This window comes from Bombina bombina, chromosome 1 (assembly GCF_027579735.1).
Source record: "Bombina bombina isolate aBomBom1 chromosome 1, aBomBom1.pri, whole genome shotgun sequence".
Classification (NCBI taxonomy): Eukaryota; Metazoa; Chordata; class Amphibia; order Anura; family Bombinatoridae; genus Bombina; species Bombina bombina.
The window spans coordinates 1358999440-1359020508 of NC_069499.1; the positions used below are offsets into that span (position 1 = coordinate 1358999440).

Consider the following 21069-nt stretch of genomic DNA (forward strand, 5'->3'; position numbering starts at 1 on the left):
GGGGTTAATAATATTTAACTAGTGTTTGCGAAGAGGGAGTGCAGCGGTTTAGGGGACCTGTTAACGCTGCTTTTTCAGCTTACCGCAAAACTCGTAATCTAGCCGACTATTTGCAAAGTAAGAGGTTTCACAACCTAGAACTTTCACTGCATGGAATAGTTTTTTTTTGTATAGGTATGCATATTTATATGTGTGTGTGTGAAGAACTTGTTCATTTGTGGCCATTGACAGTTCTTCTTCCTGTGGTATCCTTTTACTCACGAAATGAAGAAGTAGATGAAGGCAAAGCGCATTAGGATCCTGAGGACGGACATCACTTTTTCAAAGACCACTCTCTTGTTGTCAACATTTTCCATGATCTCATCCGTGATGAGCAGTTTAGAGGTATTGAATCCTAGAAACATATCCTGCTGTTGTTTCTGTGATGATAAATGTGCAAAAGAGGGAGTGGGGTAAAAGCAAGATGATGCAATTGAAGCAAAGACTGTATATATGTAAGAAAAGCAAAGAAAGATTTTGACAGTATATAAAACCATACGCCCAAAAAGTCTGCCCAAAATTTCTTAAAAGTATATACTTTGTTTGAAGGATAGCCCTATGTTTATCCAAGAAATTCTTGAAGTCCCCCCACAGTGTTTGTCATTACAACCTCTAATGGAGATTTATTCCATGGGGCATATTTATGAATGTGCGAACGGACATGATCCGATATAGCGTATCATGTCCGCTGCATATCGATAAATGCTGACAGCATACGCTCTCTGCATTTATCATTGCACCAGCAGTTCTTGTGAACTGCTGGTGCAATACCGCCTCCTGCAGATTCGCGGCCGGTGTTATGGACAAGTTATGGAGCAGCGGTCTTTTGACCGCTGCTTCATAACTTCTGTTTCCGGCGAGCCTTCAAGGGGCATCAAGCTCTATATGGAGCTTGATAAATATGTCCCCATAAATCAACCACCCTTTCTCTGGAGCTTCCTACAAATTACTCCTTAACCTACTATTCTTCAGAATGAGCTCATTCCCCCTTTGTTCTGGGATTGTTCTGTTTGTGAAAAATACAGCATCAACTTTACTAAGCCCCTTAATATACTTGAAAGTTGTATCACCTCTTTCCCTTTTCTCCTTTGAGCTATACATATTTAGGTAATTGATCCTTTCCTGGTAAGTTTAATGCAGAAAAATGTCAACACCCTCTACCAACGGGAGGCTTTTGAATGCATGCTGTAACTACCCAGCTGGTTAGTTTCAGTAGCATATGGTGTAAACAATGTTATTCCAACATCTGAAGTATTGAAACTTTCTTTATTGTGTAGAAACCATTGATGGGACCTGTGGGGGATATTGTGTCATTGTGCTATATATAGTGCCACCACCAAGATGTGTATGTAATGTTCTACATGCCCAGTTACTAGTATAAGTGAAAGAGAAACTGTGGCCACCACTGTGTGTGTATGTTTGTCTGTATGTGTTGGTATATATGTGTGTGTATATGTTTGTGTGTGAGTCAGAGAGAAATGAGAAAGTATGTACATCCCCAATTCCATTGGGACATTATAGAAGATGTAAAAAAAAAAAAAAAAATAGTCATTTGAGAATTCACCCTTTACTGTTTTGAAAAAAAAACCATTATTAACACATTATTTGATGTTTTACTTTGTGAATTTAATATATTTTTGAAAATATACACTCATTTCAAATCTGATGACTGCAACACACTCCAAAAAAGTTGGGACAATCGACTGTTTACCACTGTGTAACATCACCTTTTCTTTTAATAACACTTATTAAGCATTTGGGCACTGAAGACACCAGTTGGTTAAGTTTAGCAAGTGGAATTTTTCCCCATTCATCCATTATGCATGTCTTCAGCTGCGCAACTGTACAGGGCCTTTGTTGCCTTATTTTGCGCTTCATAATGTTCCACACATTCTCAATCGCAGACAGGTCAGGACTGCAGGCAGGCCATGCTCTGCTTATGTAACTATGTGCTTGTAATCCAGACAGAATGTGGCTTGGCGATGTCCTGCTGGAAAATACAGGGACGTCCCTGGAAAAGAGGACGTCTGGATGGCAGCATATGTGGCTCCAAAATGTATACATATCTTTATCTTTTTGCATTACTGGTACCCTCACAGATGTGCAAGTTACCCATGTCATGGGCACTGACATACCCCCATGCCATGACAGACGCCAGCTTTTGGACCCGACGCTGATAACAGCTTGGATGGTCTTTTTTCCTTTTAGGCCCGGAGAGCACGACGGCTGTTTTTTCCAAAAACTTTTTGAAATGTTGACTCGTGGGACCTCAAAACACGATTCCACTGTACTACTGTCCATCTCAGATGAGTCCAGAGAAGTCGGCAGAGTTTCTAGACAGTGTTGATATATAGCTTCTGCTTTGCATAGTAAAGCCATAACTTGCATCTGTGGATGCAGCGGCGAATGGTGTTGACTGACAAAGGTTTACGGAGCCCATGTCAGGATATCCATTACAGACTCATGACAGTTTTTGAGACAGCGACGTCTATGATCATGCGCATTCAGAAATGTTTTTCGGCCTTGCCCTTAACACACTGAGAGTTGATCGGATTCCTTGGGGCATATTTATGATTGTGCAAGCGGACATGATCCAATATAGCGGCATACGCTCTCAGCATTTATCATTGCACCATATGGAGCTTGATAAATATGCCCCCTTGAATCTTTTAATTATATTATGCACCATAGAAGGTGAAATGCCCACAATCCTACCAGGTTGTCTTTGAGGAATGTTGTTTTCAAAGTGTTATTATTCATCTGTTGGCAGATTGGCGAGCCTTGACCCAGCTTGAAGGACTAGGCCTTTTTTGGAGGCTCCTTATATACTATGATTAAACGATTTCCTCACCTGTTTCACATCACCTTCTTATTTCAACTTGTCACATCGCTATTAATCCTAAATTGCTCCTGTCCCAACTTTTTTGGAACGTGTTGCAGTATTCAATTTTAAATGAGTGTATATTTTCAAAAATACATTAAATTCACAAAGTAAAACACCAAATAATGTGTTAATAATCACCTAGATTACGAGTTTTGTGTTATGAGTAAAATAGCAGCGTTGTGGCCCATAACACAACATTTTCCCTAACACAGCCATTACAAGTCTTGTCGGTATAACTGTACCGCAAGCCTTTTAGCCTGTAACGCAACGTCAGTACCTCACTCCTAAAAATGAAGTTTTTTAATGGGATTCGCATTGCGCCAGTATTACGAGTTTTACGTTCTGGCTAAAAAGTAAGCGTTACACCCTATAACGACAAGGGGGCCTAGTTATCAAGCCGTCAACCTCAAATACGCTGGAATTCCGCAGCGTATTTGTGGCGAGGCTGATTCGCCTTGGTTATCAAAGGCTCGAGACCGGCAAAAGTAGAATTTTGTGACGTAAGCATCGATCCGCCGGACTCAGTCCGACACAGATCGATTCTTACGTCACTCCAGATGTTCCGCACACAAGTGCGGCACATTCTCACTACTTTTGCTAGTTATCAAATGACTAGCAGATACGCTCGGCACTTTTACGGCCCAGCGTACCTGGTTTTCAAACCGCCACCCCTGGAGGCGGCGGATCCCATAGGAATCAATGGGAGTCTGACCATAGCGAAAGTACAAGTTCGCTGCTGACAGACATCCCATTGATTTCTATGGGAGCTGTCTACACCTAACACCCTAACATGTACCCCCCCTACACCCCGCAACTAAATAAAGTTATTACCCCCTAAACTGCCGCTCCCGGAGCCCACCGCAAGCTACTCTATACATATTAACCCCTAAACCGCCGCTCCCGGAGCCCACCGCAACTATAATAAATGTATTAACCCCTAAACCGCCGCTCCCTGAACCCGCCGCAACCTATATTAAATGTATTAACCCCTATCCTGCCCCCCCTACACCGTCGCCACCTATAATAAATTTATTAACCCCTAATCTGCCCCCCCTACACCGTCGCCACCTATAATAAATTTATTAACCCCTATCCTGCCCCCCACTACGCCGCCGCCACTGTCATAAAATTATTAACCCCCTAAACCTAAGTCTAACCCTAACCCTAACGTCCCCCTAACTTAAATATTAATTAAATAAATCTAAATAAATTAACTCTTATTAAGTAAATGAATCCTATTTAAAACTAAATACTTACCTTTAAAATAAACCCTAATATAGCTACAATATAAATAATAATTATATTCTAGCTATCTTAGGATTTATTTTTATTTTACAGGTACCTTTCAATTTATTTTAACCATGTACAATAACTATTAAATAGTTATTAACTATTTAATAGCTTACCTAGCTAAAATAAAGAGAAATGTACCTGTGAAATAAATCCTAACCTAAGTTACAATTACACCTAACACTACACTATACTTTAATAAATTATTCCTATTTAAAAATAAATACTTACCTGTAAAATAAACCCTAAGATAGCTACAATATAATTAATAATTATATTATAGCTATCTTAGGATTTATATTTATTTTACAGGTAACTTTGTATTTATTTTAGCTAGTTAGAATAGTTATTAAATAGTTATTAACTATTTAATAACTACATAGCTAAAAGAAATACAAAATTACCTGTAAAATAAATCCTAACTTAAGTTACAATTAAACCTAATACTACACTATCATTAAATTAATTAAATGAATTAACTACAAATAACTACAATTAAATACAATTACATAAACTAACTAAAGTACAAAAAATAAAAAAAGCTAAGTTACAAAAAATAAAAAAATAAGTTAAAAACATGTTACAAATATTACAACAATTTTAAGCTACTTACACCTAATCTAAGCCCCCTAATAAAATAACAAACCCCCCTAAAATAAAAAAATGCCCTACCCTATTCTAAATTAAATAAATTTCAAAGCTCTTTTACCTTACCAGCCCTTAAAAGGGCCATTTGTGGGGGCATGCCCCAAAGAAAACAGCTCTTTTGCCTGTAAAAGAAAAATACAACCCCCCCCAACATTAAAACCCACCACCCACATACCCCTAATCTAACCCAAACCCCCCTTACAAAAACCTAACACTAATCCCCTGAAGATCATCCTACCTTGAGTCGTCTTCACTCAGCCGAGCCACCGATGGAACTGAAGAGGACATCCGGAGCGGAAGAAGTTAATCCTCCAAGCGGCGCTGAAGAAATCTTCCAACCGATGAAGTCATCATCCAGGCGGCGCTGAAGAAAAGTCTTCGATCCGGCCTATGTCATCTTCAAAGAGGCGCTGAAGAGGTCTTCTATCCGGGCGAAGTCATCTTCCAAGCCGGGTCTTGAATCTTCCTTCCGCCGACGCGGAACCACCTTCTTCACCGACGGACTACGACGAATGACGGCTCCTTTAAGGGACGTCATCCAAGATGGCGTCCCCTCAATTCCGATTGGCTGATAGGATTCTATCAGCCAATCGGAATTAAGGTAGGAAAATCTGATTGGCTGATGGAATCAGCCAATCAGATTCAAGTTCAATCCGATTGGCTGATCCAATCAGCCAATCAGATTGAGCTTGCATTCTATTGGCTGATCGGAACAGCCAATAGAATGCGAGCTCAATCTGATTGGCTGATTCCATCAGCCAATCAGATTTTTCCTACCTTAATTCCGATTGGCTGATAGAATCCTATCAGCCAATCGGAATTGAGGGGACGCCATCTTGGATGACGTCCCTTAAAGGAGCCGTCATTCGTCGTAGTCCGTCGGTGAAGAAGGTGGTTCCGCGTCGGCGGAAGGAAGATTCAAGACCCGGCTTGGAAGATGACTTCATCGGATGGAAGATTTCTTCAGCGCCGCTTGGAGGATTAACTTCTTCCGCTCCGGATGTCCTCTTCAGTTCCATCGGTGGCTCGGCTGAGTGAAGACGACTCAAGGTAGGATGATCTTCAGGGGATTAGTGTTAGGTTTTTGTAAGGGGGGTTTGGGTTAGATTAGGGGTATGTGGGTGGTGGGTTTTAATGTTGGGGGGGGTTGTATTTTTCTTTTACAGGCAAAAGAGCTGTTTTCTTTGGGGCATGCCCCCACAAATGGCCCTTTTAAGGGCTGGTAAGGTAAAAGAGCTTTGAAATTTATTTAATTTAGAATAGGGTAGGGCATTTTTTTATTTTGGGGGGGTTTGTTATTTTATTAGGGGGCTTAGATTAGGTGTAAGTAGCTTAAAATTGTTGTAATATTTGTAACATGTTTGTAACTTATTTTTTTATTTTTTGTAACTTAGCTTTTTTATTTTTTGTACTTTAGTTAGTTTATTTAATTGTATTTAATTGTAGTTATTTGTAGTTAATTTATTTAATTAATTTAATGATAGTGTAGTATTAGGTTTAATTGTAACTTAAGTTAGGATATATTTTACAGGTAATTTTGTATTTCTTTTAGCTATGTAGTTATTAAATAGTTAATAACTATTTAATAACTATTCTAACTAGCTAAAATAAATACAAAGTTACCTGTAAAATAAATATAAATCCTAAGATAGCTATAATATAATTATTAATTATATTGTAGCTATCTTAGGGTTTATTTTACAGGTAAGTATTTATTTTTAAATAGGAATAATTTATTAAAGTATAGTGTAGTGTTAGGTGTAATTATAACTTAGGTTAGGATTTATTTTACAGGTAAATTTCAGTTTATTTTAGCTAGGTAAGCTATTAAATAGTTAATAACTATTTAATAGTTATTGTACATGGTTAAAATAAATTGAAAGGTACCTGTAAAATAAAAATAAATCCTAAGATAGCTAGAATATAATTATTATTTATATTGTAGCTATATTAGGGTTTATTTTAAAGGTAAGTATTTAGTTTTAAATAGGATTCATTTACTTAATAAGAGTTAATTTATTTAGATTTATTTAATTAACATTTAAGTTAGGGGGGCGTTAGGGTTAGACTTAGGTTTAGGGGTTAATAATTTTATGACAGTGGCGGGGGCGTAGTGGGGGGCAGGATAGGGGTTAATAAATTTATTATAGGTGGCGACGGTGTAGGGGGGCAGATTAGGGGTTAATAAATTTATTATAGGTGGCGACGGTGTAGGGGGGGCAGGATAGGGGTTAATAATTTTATTATAGAGGGCGACGGTATAGGGGGGCAGGATAGGGGTTACTAGGTATACTGTAGGTGGCAGCGGTGTCCGGGAGCGGCGGTTTAGGGGTTAATACATTTATAAGACTTGCGGCGGGGTCTAGGAGCGGCGGTTTAGGGGTTAATACATTTATAAGACTTGCGGCGGGGTCTAGGAGCGGCGGTTTAGGGGTTAGTAACTTTATTTAGTTGCGGGAGGCTCCGGGGGCGCCGGTATAGGGGGGAGAACAGTGTAGTTTAGTGTGAGTGCTTAGTGACAGGCTAGCAATAAAGCTGGGAAAAAGCCGAAGGGCAGCGAGATCGGATGAGTGATAACTCTCACAGTCCGCTGCTCATCGCCCCGCGGCTTTTTGACAGCTTTATTTGATAACTTAGGCGTATTTTTTCAGGTCCGCGGCGGCGAAGGTAGGCGAGCTTAGGCGGGCGTATTGGGCCGGCGAAGCCAGAAAAGTAGACGGCTTGATAACTACCCCCCAAGATCTGTACCGCCAGCTAAAGTCAGTAGTTATGAGTTTTACGCTACAAAGTTGTAACATAAAACTCATAACTAATGTGTTAAAAAGTACATTAACAACCATAAACTACCTATTAACCCATAAACCGAGGCCCTCCCACATCGCAAACACTAAATTAAATTTTTTAACCCCTAGTCTGCTGCTCCCAATATCGCTGCCATTTTCAAAAAATATTAACCCATATTCCGCCGCTCCCTGACATCCTCACCACTATACTAAAGTTATTAACCCATTAACCCCTGCATCGCAAACACTATTTAAATATTATTAACCCCTAATCTGCCATCCGCCACATCGCCCCCACTATACTAAAGTTATTAAGCCCTACACCGCCGCAACTATACTAAATCTATTAACACCTAAACCACAAGCCCACCCACAAGGAAATATACTAAACTAAACTATTAACCCCTAAACCGAAAGCCCCCCACATCGAAATAAACTACATTTAACTATTTACCCCTAAACCTAACAACCCCCTAACTTTATCTTAAAATTACAATTTCCCTAGCTTAAATTAAATTAAAATTTACCTGTCAAATTAAAAAAAACTATGTTTCAACTACCAATTAAACTAATATAATAATTAAACTAAAATTAAACTAACTACCAATTAAATTAATCTAAACTACACATTAAAAAATCCTAACACTACTTTAAAAATTACAAAGTATCTAATTAAAAAAAAAATACTAAGTTACAAAAAATAACAAACACTAAATTACAGAAAATAACAAATTAAATTATCCAAAACTAGTGGGAAAGCATGCCCAAAGGGCAGTCTATTGTGGTAACCGAACCACCCTGCCATTTTCGGAAGGGCAGTCTATTGTGGTGACGGAACCACCCTGCCATTTTCAGAATCCACCTGGATGCAGTGTAGGCTGCATCCAGGTGGATTCCGAAAATGGCAGGTTGGTGAAAGAATCCACCTGGATGCAGCTTACGCTGCATCCAGGTGGATTCTTTCACCACCCTGCCATCCAGGTGGATTCCAAAAAAAGCAGGGTGGTCAAATAATCCATCCAGGTGGATTCTTTCACCACCCCTTTTGCTCTCTCTCCCCCTCTCTTTTGCTCTCTCTCCCCCTCTCTTTTGCTCTCTCTCCCCCTTCTCTTTTGATCTCTCTCCTCCTTCTCTTTTGATCTCTCCCCCTTTTTTTGCTCTCTCTCCCCTTCTCTTTTGCTCTCTCTCCCCTCTCATTTGCTCTCTCTTCCCCTCTCATTTGCTCTCTATCCCCCCTCTCTTTTGCTATCTCTCCCCTCTTTCTTTTGCTCTCTCTCTCCCCTCTCTTTTGCTCTCTCTCTCCCCTCTCTTTTGCTCTCTCTCCCCTCTCTTTAGCTCTCTCCCCCTCTCTTTTGCTCTCTCTCCCCCCCTCTCTTTTGCTCTTTCTCCCCCTCTCTTTTGGTCTCTCTCCCCCTCTCTTTTGCTCTCTCTCCCCCTCTCTTTTGCTCTCTCTCCCCTCTCTTTTGCTATCTCTCTCCCCTCTCGTTTGGTCTCTCTCTCCCTCTCTTTTGCTCTCTCTTCTCCTTATTTTTTGTTCTCTCCCCCTCTCTTTTGCTCTCTCTCCCCTCTCATTTGCTCTCTCTCCCCTCTCATTTGCTCTCTCTCCCCTCTCAGTCTATGTGTTAAATAAAAATAAAAGTGAACTACAGAAAAAATAAACAAATTATCAAAAATAAAACATAATCCCTATGAAATTAAAAAGCCCCCCAAAATAAAAACACCCCCTAATCTAATGCTAAACTAGGAATAGCCCTTAAAAGTGCTTTTTTGTAGGGCATTGCCCTAACTTAAACAGGTCTTTTGCAGTTACCAAAAAAAAAAAAGTCCAAAGGGCATTTGTATGGGCATTGCCCTTAAAAGGGCATTTAGCTCTTTTGCTGCCCATCCCTAATCTAAAAAAAAAAATATTTAAAAAAACCTGTCTAACTCCTAAAAATTAAAAACATTAAACCTAAGTTTAAACCTAAATTACAGAAAATAAGAATATCTAGTATTACAGAAAATAAAAAAAAAAATACCAAAGTTTACAAAATTAAACCTAATCCCTATGGAAAAAAACAATCCAAAATAAAAACAGCCCTAAGGGCTTTTTGCAGGGAATTAGCCTAAAATAAATAGCTCTTTTACAGAAAAAAAGTTTAAGTCCCCCTAACAGTAAACCCCCCCATCCACCAAACCCCCCAAAATAAAGGAACCTAACACTAAAAAAACTAAACTACCCATTGCCCTGAAAAGGGCATTTGTTTTGGCACTGCCCATCCCTAATCTAAATAAAACAAACCCCCCCTAAAAAACCTTAAAAAAAACCTAAGTCTAACCCCCAGGTTGGTACTCACCGTTCCTGAAGTCCGGCGGAGAAGGTCCTGTTCCAGGTGGTGAAGTCTTCTTCCAAGCGGTGGCCTCTTCTTTCTTCTTCCAGGAACATCCGGCACAGAGTGGAGCTGAAGACCGGCAACCGCGGAGCCATGGAGCATGGAGGATCCTCTTTGTACGATCGCTGCCGTACACTGAATAGTGAATTCAAGGTACACGATTAAAGATGGCGTCCCTTGAATTCCTATTGGCTGATTTGATTCTTCAAATAAGAGCTACTCAAATCCTATTGGCTGTTCAAATCAGCCAATAGGATGAGAGCTAGGTTATTTATTTTGGGGTGTTTTTTATGGGTATTAGAATAGGAATATTTTTTTTATTTTTGATAATTTGTTTGTTATTTTATGCAATGTATATTTTTAGGGGGTGCTTTTTTTTTTTTTTTAGCAAAAGAGCTGTTTAACTTAGGGCAATGCCCTACAAAAGGCCCTTTTAAGGGCCCTTGGTAGCTTGGGGGGTGGAGGTTTGTATAGTGTTAGGGGGTGTTTGTATTTTGTTTTTTAGCAAAAGAGCTGTTTAACTCAGGGCAATGCCCTACAAAAGGCCCTTTTAAGGGCCCCCCAAAATGCCCTTTTAAGGGCCCTTGGTAGTTTATTCTAGATTAGGCTTTTTTTTATTTTGGGCTGTTTTTTTAGAATAGGAATAATCTTTATTTTTTTGGATAATTTTGTTTTGTTTGTTTTTTGTAATGGTAGGTTTTTTTATTTTTTGTAATGGTAGGTTTTTTTTATTTTTTGTAATGTTAGGTTTTAGTGTAAGGCAGGTTAGGTTTTATTTCACAGGTAAGTTTGTCTTTATTTTAGCTAGGTAGAGTAAATAGTTAATAACTATTTACTAACTAGTCTACCTAGTTAAAATAAATACAAACTTGTGAAATAAAAATAAAACCTAAGCTAGCTACAATATAACTATTAGTTATATTGTAGCTAGCTTAGGTTTTATTTTACAGGTAAGTATTTAGTTTTAAATAAATATTATTTAGTTAATAATTATAAATTTAATTTAGATCTAATTTCATTATGTTAAAGTTAGGGTGTGTTAGGGTTAGGGTTAGGATTACGTTAGGTTTAGGGGTTAATATATTTTAATTTAGGTTGTTGCGATGTGGGGTGCTGGCGGTTTAGGGGTTAATAGGTTTATTTAGTAGTAGTGATGTGGGTTTAGGGGTTAATACCTTTATTTAGTTGCGGCGATGTTGGGGAGCGGCGGAAAAGGGTTTAATAACTTTAATAAAGTTGCGACGATGTTGGGGTGCAGGGAAATAGGGGTTAACAACTTTAGTATAGTGGCGGGCGATATCAGGAGCGCCAGATTAGGGGTTAGGTGGCGGCGATATCAGGAGCAGCAGATTAGGGGTTAATAACTGTAGACAGGCATCAGCGATGCCGGGGGCAGCAGATTAGGGGTGTTTAGACTCAGGGTTTATGTTAGGGTGTTAGGTTTAAACTGTATTTTTATTTTCCCCATAGACATCATGGAACTTTTGTTTCCACAATCGCAGGTGTTAGACTTTTTTTTTGCCGGCTCTCGCCATTGATGTCTTTGGGGAAAGTGTGCACAAGCATGTCAAAACACCGCCTGTTTTTGGTGTGGTATGGAGCTCAAAATCTCCATATCGCACGCACAAGCCGTTTAAAAAAAAAACTTTTAATGGCAGCGCTATAGGGGGTTAAATAACGCAACTTTTGTTGAGTTCTTTACTTTCCCTATAGCGCTCAAAACTCGTAATCTAGGTGAATGTGTTTTTAATATAGTACTAGCTGAATTTAATTTTCAAATGACTCTTTTTGTTTGTTTTTTTGCATTTTCCATACCATCCCAACTTATTCGGAATGGGGGTTGTACGTAAAGGAAGAGAGGGGGGAAAAAAACGGCAGAATTTATTACAGAAACAACCATTAAAAATGAAATGATTTACAAGGCAGTTGTAAATATAACTTTAAAGTTTAGAAATTAAAAATGGTTTTGCAATTGTTAGGAAGTGACAAAAAGGTAATTTGTACAATACCTTAACAGTTATTTCACTCTTGAATCCTTTGTGCATTTTATATATGGTTTTATTAACCGTGTCGTACAGTAGTCCAAAGTTAGAATCTACTGGCACGTTGTCTTGACACCATTTTGTGCTCACTGAAATAAAAAAAAAGATTTTCCTTATCTACTAAGCACGAGATGCCTCATGGGTATCAACAATTAAGTACAGTTAAGACTATCCATGTACAGATACCCATTGTGATAGTAAATCCTCTTGTCAAGTGAAATGATGTATGTAAAAAGTATATATGGGTACATGTATAAATATATATAGGTGACAGTCAAAATATAGGAACTAGGGAGCTCAAACAACTAAGCTTTAAAATATAAACAATGGATCAAGTAAGGTCAAGTAAACACAACACAAAGCTGTAAATGATAGTATCATATGAAAATTCAAACTTGGTTCAAGAGGAAAAAAGTAAAACGTATATAGCTGGTCTTATACAGAAACAACAAATACAATTTAATCTACTTAAAGGAATATGAACTCATGGGGGTCGAATTATTAAGCTCCAAATGGAGCTTGATGCCCCTCTTTCCGCGAGAGCCTTTAGGCAGGGGTATAAAGACCGCTGCTCCATAACTTGTCCGCCTGCTCTGAGGCTGCGGACATCAATCCGCTCAATCCTATACGATTGAGCTGATTGACACCCCTGCTAGCGGCCGATTGGCCACGAATCTGCAGGGGGCGGCATTGCACAAGCAGTCTGTCCGCAATTTAATAAATCGTCCCCATAATGTTTAATTCATGATTCAGATAGCTCATACCATTTTTAAGAGGTTTCCAAATGATTTATTTTATCAAATGTCTTTGTTTTCATGGTATTCTTTGCTGCCATCTGTTGTTCTTGCAAACATATAGGGGCCAATATATCAATGTCTGGCAGACATGATACAATGTAGCGTATCATGTCTGCCAGACATCACTGAATGCAGACAGCATACACTGTTGGCATTTAACATTGCACAAGCAGTTCTGGTGAACTGCTTGTGCAATGCTGCCCCCTACAGATTCGCGGCCAATCGGACGCTAGCAGGGGTGTCAATCAACCAGAACGTATGTGATCAAGCGGATTGATGTCCACAGCCTCAGAGGCAGGGGACGAATTAGGGAGCAGCGGTCCCATAGGCTCAAATCCATATTGCAAGTGGCACAAATTAGTTTTGAGCAAACTTGCAGTAATTTACACTCCCCAAATTTTCTATGGGTAGCATTGTGCGTTAATGTGCGCTCGTATTACAAGCTGAAAGTAAATGCGATCGCTCGTACGCAATTGCATTTACTGTTCAAACTTTTTAGAATGAAAGCTTTTTTTATTGGCTGATTTGAGTTTGAACATTATTTTGTTTTGTTTTTTTCTGCTCAGCAAAAGAGCTAAATTCCCTTTTAAAGATATATGAAACCCAAAGGTTAGTTGGGGTTTTTTTTGTGTTTTTTTTTTAAAGGTAAGATTTTTCAATTTTGGGCAACTTAGGGGGTGTTAGATTAGGGGGTTTAGATGTTAGTGGGTTACTTTGGGGTGGGGGTTGTGTTGTGGCAGTTTAGGGGTAAATAGTCTAGGTTACTTTGAGATGTGGGGGGTGGTTTAGGGGTTAATAGTGTAGGTTACTTTGCAAAGTAGGGGTGGTGGATTAGGGGTCAATAGTGTAGGTTACTTTGCTATTTGGGGGTGTCAGTTTAGGGGTTATAGTGTAGTGGAGACTTTGTGGTGGGCTATGTGGCAGTTTAGGGGTTATTAAAGTAGGGGTCTTATGGCGATTCGGGTTTGCACGCGAGTATGGGTGTTGGGTTTTTTCCACTTTTCTCTCCATTTAAGCTCAAGCGATAACAATTTACTTTCAACTTGTAATACAAGCGCTACCGACTCGTGCAAAGAGGAGAAGTCGAGTGGTGTTATCATGCAAGCGGGAGCGGTAATTACATAATCTCGCCCATAGCATTGTTTAAAGCCTTATTGCATACTGCTCCCCTATAGTGCTCCAGACACACACATGCTCATATGCCTACCTAACTGATTTTTAACAGAAGATACCAAAAGAACAATCTAAATTTGAAAATAAAAATAAATTAAAAAGTTTTTTTTTATTATTGTTTAATTCTACACGTACATGTCCCTTTAATCATAGTGTTGAGAATCTGTATTTAGTGTATATATATATATATATATATATATATATACATATATATATATATATAACTACAGTATATATATATATATATATATATATATATATATATATACACACAGCTATATAAAACAAAATTTATGCTTACCTGATAAATTCATTTCTTTCCAGTTGTTGAGAGTCCACAAGTCTATTACTTCTGGGATTTAAATCCTGGACACTAGGAGGAGCATTCCATCCCTCCCACCTCACTGATTAGCTAGTCTTACATATAGAAGGAGAAAAAGAAAGGTAGGAAGGGACAGAACAGGGAAATGAGATACAAAACTAGAACTGCCACTAGAAAAAACACTAATAAATAGGGTGGGTCTGGTGGACTCTCACCACCTCAAAATAAATGAATTTATCAGGTAAGCATAAATTTTGTTTTCTTTCTTAAGGTGGGGAGAGTTCACAAGTCCATTACCTCAGGGAAACTAACACTCAAAAAAGGCAGGCACCTAATTTCCAGACACTGCTGCCTGAAGGACTTTCCTTCGGAAAAAGCAAAAACATTAAAATAATAGAATTTAATAAAGGTATGTAGGGATGACCATGTTGCCACCTTGCAAATTTGTTCTACTGAAGCATCTTTGTTAAAAGCCCAGGAAGTAGAAACTGATCTGTTAGACTGAGCAGCTATACGCTTTGGGGGAGACTTTCCTGCCACCAAGTAAGCCTTGTGCATTGAAAAGTTTAACAATGAAGCAAAAGTAATGTCTGACACCTTCTGATTCTTCAGTGGAACTGAGAAATTAATAAACAGAGTAGAAGATTGCCTAAAATCCTTAGTAGCCTGAAGATAAAACGATAACACTCAAACCACATCCAAATTATGCTAAAGTCTTTCCTTACAATTCTAAGGATTGGGACAAAGAGAAGGAACCACAATTTCACTATTGAAGTTGTCTGAGGAAACTACCTTTGGTAAAAAATTAAACAGTTCTTAAAACTGCCTTATCTTGGCAGAAAACTAGATAAAGATGGGTCATAAGAAAGTGCAGATAATTCAGATACTCTTCTAGCAGAAGAAATTGTTAGGAGAAACACAGCTTTACCAGACAGAAGCTGAATGTCAATAGAATGCATAGGTTCAAATGGTGAAACATGCAAGACTAGTAAAACCAAGCTAAGGTTCCAAGGAGGAGAAATCAGTTTAATAACTGGTTTCACTCTTTGCACCATTGACTCAACATGCAAAGTTGAAGAGGTCTCATGTGTAACTGACTGGGCAAATGGAATGGCATCTGATGTTAGAGAACTACGAGTTCCTCCTTGATGATATTATATATGCCACAGCTGTGACATTATCCAATTGAAATCGAAGATGAGACTCTTCCTGAGGTAACCAAACTTCCTGCATTCTCCTGGAACCCCATACTGTGCCCCAACCTGAAAGAATCACATCTGTGGTGACTTCCATAATGGGCGAAGGAAGGATGCCCCCAGAGAAATGGACTGGTGGTTTGTCCACCAAGAAAGAGAACACCTCATTATAGGATCCAGTTTCTTTGAGATAGTTGATTATAGTCCTTGCACCTTTGACTCAACATGTAAAGTTAAAGAGGTGTCATGTGAAACTGAGCAAATAGAATGGCATTTGATGCCACGGTCAGGAGGCCTAGCATTTCCATACAGAGAGCTACCAAAAGATTAAGAGAAGACTGAAGCTTGGCACAAGTTGATATCAACTTTAATTTCTGATCTGTTAATGAAAGTCTCATTGAAATTAAGTCTATGACTACTCCCAGAAAGGACACCCTTGTCTGTGGAGACAGGTAGCTCTTTGGAACATTGATTCTCCAACCATGTTGTTGAAGAAACAACAAAAGATTGTTGGTATGAGAAATTGCTAAAGGTAAAGATGGGCCTAAACCAAGACATTGTTTAAACTTTAGGTATGGAACCACCAATATACCCTGAGCTCTGATTACAGATAAAAAGGGTTCCCAGAACCTTTGTGAAAATTCTGGGAACAGTAGCCAGACCAAAAGGTAGAGCTACAAACTGAAAATGTTTGTCCAGATAAGCAAATCTGAGGAACTAGAAATGCTCTTTGTGAATTGGGATATGAGGGTATGCATCCTTCAAATCTATGATAGACAAGAATTGCTACTATTTAACAAGGAGGAGAATAGTTCTATTTCCATTTTAAAGGTTGTAATTCAGAAGAGGTATTAATGTTCCCTTTTTTTTGGAACAATAAAAGGTTGGAGAAAACCCTTGGCCTTGCTCCTCCAAAGGAACAGGACAAATCACTCCCATGAGTTCTAGATCTCGAAAACATTGAAAAAAGCTTGAGCCTGGGGTTTTCTGGTGGGAGGAGCTAGACGTATGGCGCACTAGTCCAACGCTCGAGGGAATCAGGCATCTAAACATCCCCACTGATACACCTTATCCTTGGCCAGGAGGAGAAGCCCATTGGGTTGAATCTAAGCTGGCATAAGGAAACCCCTGTAGGCAGATTGACCTATTTGCCTGGGTCTGCTATCCAGATGAAATTTGCACCAAGAAAAGGTGCCATTTGCTGTAGCAGTTGTTCCAGAGGTGTTAGGTGTAGGAAGGGAACAGCAAATACTTACCTCAACAACAACATGGATGACGCGATGACACCTGTGGCTGTGGATTCATCCTTGGCTACAGTGGGTTATGCTCTGGGGCAGCTTGTTGTGCTCCAGGATTGACTAATATACAGCATTTCCGCCAGAAGTGGAGGCAAGAGCGGCGAGCAAAGAAGTAGTGTTTCCACACATATAAGACCTGAGTGTTGAGACCCATTGGATCCTACCTTCAACATTCACTGCAGGAGCAAAGACCCAAAAGAAAATTTCAACATATAGGCATATCCACAACTGAAAATATTTTCCCCTCCTACCCTTTACTTTATATTTACTTTATATTGCAACTATTAAAAGAGCGCCTAAAGCTGAATTCCAGCAATAGTGTAAACTGCTATTAACAGTTTATTTTTTATTTTTTTATTTGAGTTTTGAAAAAAGGCATACATGTTATATGAATTCCATAGAACACAACAACAATGAAATACAAAAATCATATTGCAAAATAATTGAAAAACGCAATCCATACTTCTAAGGGAAAACCAAGGGCAAAGAATATATATAGTCTGCCTAATGCTCTGTACACCTCCAAATTGACTCAGGAGGTCACTTTTCATGGTACAGGGGGTTGTGTCCGACCTAAGAGACCACTTTTGGGTCTCAACTGAACTGACAAGCCTCATTTTTTACTTTTAATATAAACTTAAGTAACAGTCTAACATGGTCTATTAGAGGTGAAACAATCTACTGTGCTAAATGCAGGATAGGGTTTTAAACTGCTGTTTATCTATATCTATAAGGAAAATAGTATAGCAATCTGCATGCATGTCATATGTAGTGCAAAAAATTGGGGTTGCAAAATATATTTCCCTATTTAACAGCAGTCATGGGGCACCATATTGAGTACCCACATTACTGATATATAGGGGTCAATTTATTAAGGTGCGGATGGACATGATACGCTGTATCGTATCATGTCCGCCGCACATCAATAAATGCCGACAGCATACGCTGCCGGCATTTATCATTGCACCGGCAGTTCTGGTGAACTGCTGGGGCAATGCCGCCCCTACAGATTTGCGGACAATCGGCCGCTAGCAAGGGGTGTCAATCAACCCGATCGTGCTGATTGGGGTCCGCCACCTCAGAGGTGGCAGACGAGTTAAGGAGCAGTGGTCTTAGGACCGCTGCTTCTTAACTTCCGCTTCTGGCGGACCTGAAGTGGAGTGGGACAGAAGCAGCATCCGCTACTTCATAAATCGACCCCATAGAGTAAACGACCCAGCTGTATATAGAGGAGTGATTAGTTAACAGCACAAAAAGCTATATGTATTTTATCTAGCTAGAGGGCTCATATTGTAAAACATACCTGGTATAGAAGAAAGTATAACACAGTGATTGTTGAGGGGAAAAGTTAAAGCACAAATTAAAAAACACAATTTCATGAATAAAATATCTTCCATAAGCTATATAGTCTATCACTTGTCTCCATGTATACAAAGTCCCATAGATAAAATTCATGAGTGGTGTAAACTGTCTAAACCATGTCCCCTGGCTATGATGTACAATGTCAAAGTGTACCTGCTAATAGCCTGTGGGCTATGTTGAGTACAAATAGTGACATAGTACTTACCTGAATTGCACCTATTCTACATTTTAAGGAGTTTCTTTACAACCAAACAGGAGGAGGCTAAGGGACCAGTCCCCACAAAACCTGTGACAGGTATGTGACTAAATCCTAGATTGTGTCACAACCTTATACTTCAATATGCCCTGTTTTTCTGTAGCAGCTCTCTGAGAGAAAAATAGACCTCAACGAAGAATCTGGAGCACCTTAATTCTTCACCCACCTCCTGGGAGGCACAGATTAGACTGGTTAACCAGTGAGGTGGGATGGAATGCTCTTGGGGTTTTGGGAATCTTTGGCTACTCCTAGTAGCCAGGAGTTAAATCCCATAAGTAATGGACTTGTGGACTCTTACCACCTAAAAAATAAAATGTGTTCAGGTGGCGCTTGTTTTGGGCCAGTTCAATTTGTGCTGTTTCAGAATAACACACTTTTTTTCAGTCATGTGACCACTACTGAGAAGCAGTGTATTGATTAAAATAAGGCCAGGCCAGTAGGTTGAGCTGTCAGCTTGTGTTACAGCAAAGAAATACAAGCACTAGCAGGCTGAAATTAATCAGTGTAAACAGACCTGAGTAGGGGTGTATAAATGCATAAACCAACAAGGCCAGTGCCTAGAGTGGCAAATTTTGGGGTGCGGCACTTGGCCGGACGATTTTTATTTTTCTACGGACCACTTAGAAAAATGTCCTGTTATTTTATATATAGAAGTGGTGTGCAAAATAACTTTATTTTTTATAAGTCAAGACTTAATCGTGTTGTTCCTGATTTTCCCGCACACAGGCTGTAACTATTGCGGGCGGGCTTCTGTAAAGACAGGAAGAGCCGGGGGTGTGGGGATTAGAGTGGCCGCTGTTAGCATGTGGCAGCTGCTTTGCTTTGTAGCTAGCCTGATTGGACTGAAGCAGAAGGTCAGCGTACCTTTGTAACAAAGCTCCGATACGGATCAGAAGTATGAAATTAACTGATTGACTACCTCAGCAACAAGTGCTTATCAACTCTTTTCTCTCTCTTTTTCCTTTAATGAAACAGGGATGTGTCTGATTGAGAGCTGCTCACTTGGGCACCCCAGGGACAGATTGCTTCAATCTCTGTTGCCTAAGTTGGGCTGATGTACTTATAACTGCAAGCATTTTAAGCACAGCTGCCATTCACTTCCTTAGTGATAGTGTGGAGCGTAGACCTCGCAAAGCTGCAGTGAGTCCGGAGCTTACTGCTGCTTTGCAAGGTCTATGCTCCACGCTATGACTAAGGAAGTTGATTTCAGCCAGCTGTGCTTGAAATGGTTGCAGTGATAAGTACATCAGCCCAAGACAACGGAGTTTGAAGCAATCTGTCTCTGGGATGCCCAAGTGAGCAGCTCTCAATCAGACACATCCCTGTTTCATTAAAGGAAATTAAGGCTTATATCGCAACTCAAATGGATTATTGTTCCAAGAGCTACCTGTCTCCCATAAGCCCCTAGTCTCCTCTGCTCAGTGCTCTGTATAGCTGGTGGGGTTGAAATTCATGTTCCCGGCAGTTAAGTAATAAATCCAGAGTAGGCTAATGAAGAGTTCAGCATCTGCACGCAGCCGTACTGGCAAAGTAGTATCTCAGCAGATACATTGTAAGAACAAGAAACCTGAGAATGTATATGCTTTAAACTTACATAAGAGATCTGCAGAGATACTTGCCAATTTTAAATAAAAAAAAGTCTTCACACCTCATATACCGATAGGCAGCTTGAAGCAGTCTGTCCCTGTGATGCCCAAGTGAGCAGCTCTCTATCAGACACATCCCTGTTTCATTACATTTTATCTTATTGATTAGATTTTTTTCTTGCAGTGGATTTATTGCCTTGCAAAACTAGCTCTTGGGCAACATTTTCAAACCCTGTATATATATATATATATATATATATATATATATATATATACATACATACACACATCCAAGTCCTGGTGAACATTTCTTAAAAAAAGTCAATAAAATATGGCTGAAAATCCTAGGGGGGGGGGGGGAGGTTCAGCAGAATTTTAAGTGCCTCAGGCACCACAAAACCTAAACACGCCACTGGACCTGAGCTATGAATCTAGCAGCCGTGATAAAGGGAAACTTCACTTTCATCTTCCTGCCCAGCTGCTTGAAGACTAGGAGGTCAGGGTGCCTATAAATCAGTCTAGACTTCAATGAATATAATGCTACTGTTGTCAATGCAGAGACCTTACTGCTTTGTTTGCAGAAAAATGCTTTTGTTCATTAAACTTAGTTTGATGATACATACTGTGTTGTGTGATTATTTTATACTGTTTATAATGCTGTTTAGCATTTATAGTCTTCATTTCAAAGCTTTAAAAATAATGCATTAGGTGCTACTTATGTCAATTTTGAAAGGGGCCTGGAACCTAACTCCCTCACTTCCCATTGACTTACATTATAAACTATGTTTCAATTTAAAACGGTTTCTATTTACAACCATTGCTTACGGAACCTAACCCTGGCATAAATTGAAGGCTGTATGTATATATATATATATATATATATATATATATATATATATATATATATATATATATATATATATATATATATATATATATATATTTAGTTATACTGTATGGTCTTTCCGAAAAATCTTTTACTGTGAAAGTAGTGACCTTTCAGGGACAAAGTATCCCCTTC

The 21069-nt window shown here is 39.1% G+C and overlaps 1 protein-coding gene across 1 annotated transcript in view; it reads right to left on the reverse strand.

The window, feature by feature from the left end:
• DCST1 (DC-STAMP domain containing 1) overlaps window positions 1–21069 on the reverse strand; it is a 136712-nt gene that overhangs the window by 74060 nt on the left and 41583 nt on the right. Inside the window, exons 8-9 of the mRNA XM_053719665.1 lie at window positions 12026–12147; window positions 262–419 (exon numbers count right to left, since the gene is read on the reverse strand). Of these exons, the coding sequence (XP_053575640.1) occupies window positions 262–419; window positions 12026–12147 (280 nt within the window). The remainder of the gene's footprint in view (window positions 1–261; window positions 420–12025; window positions 12148–21069) is intronic.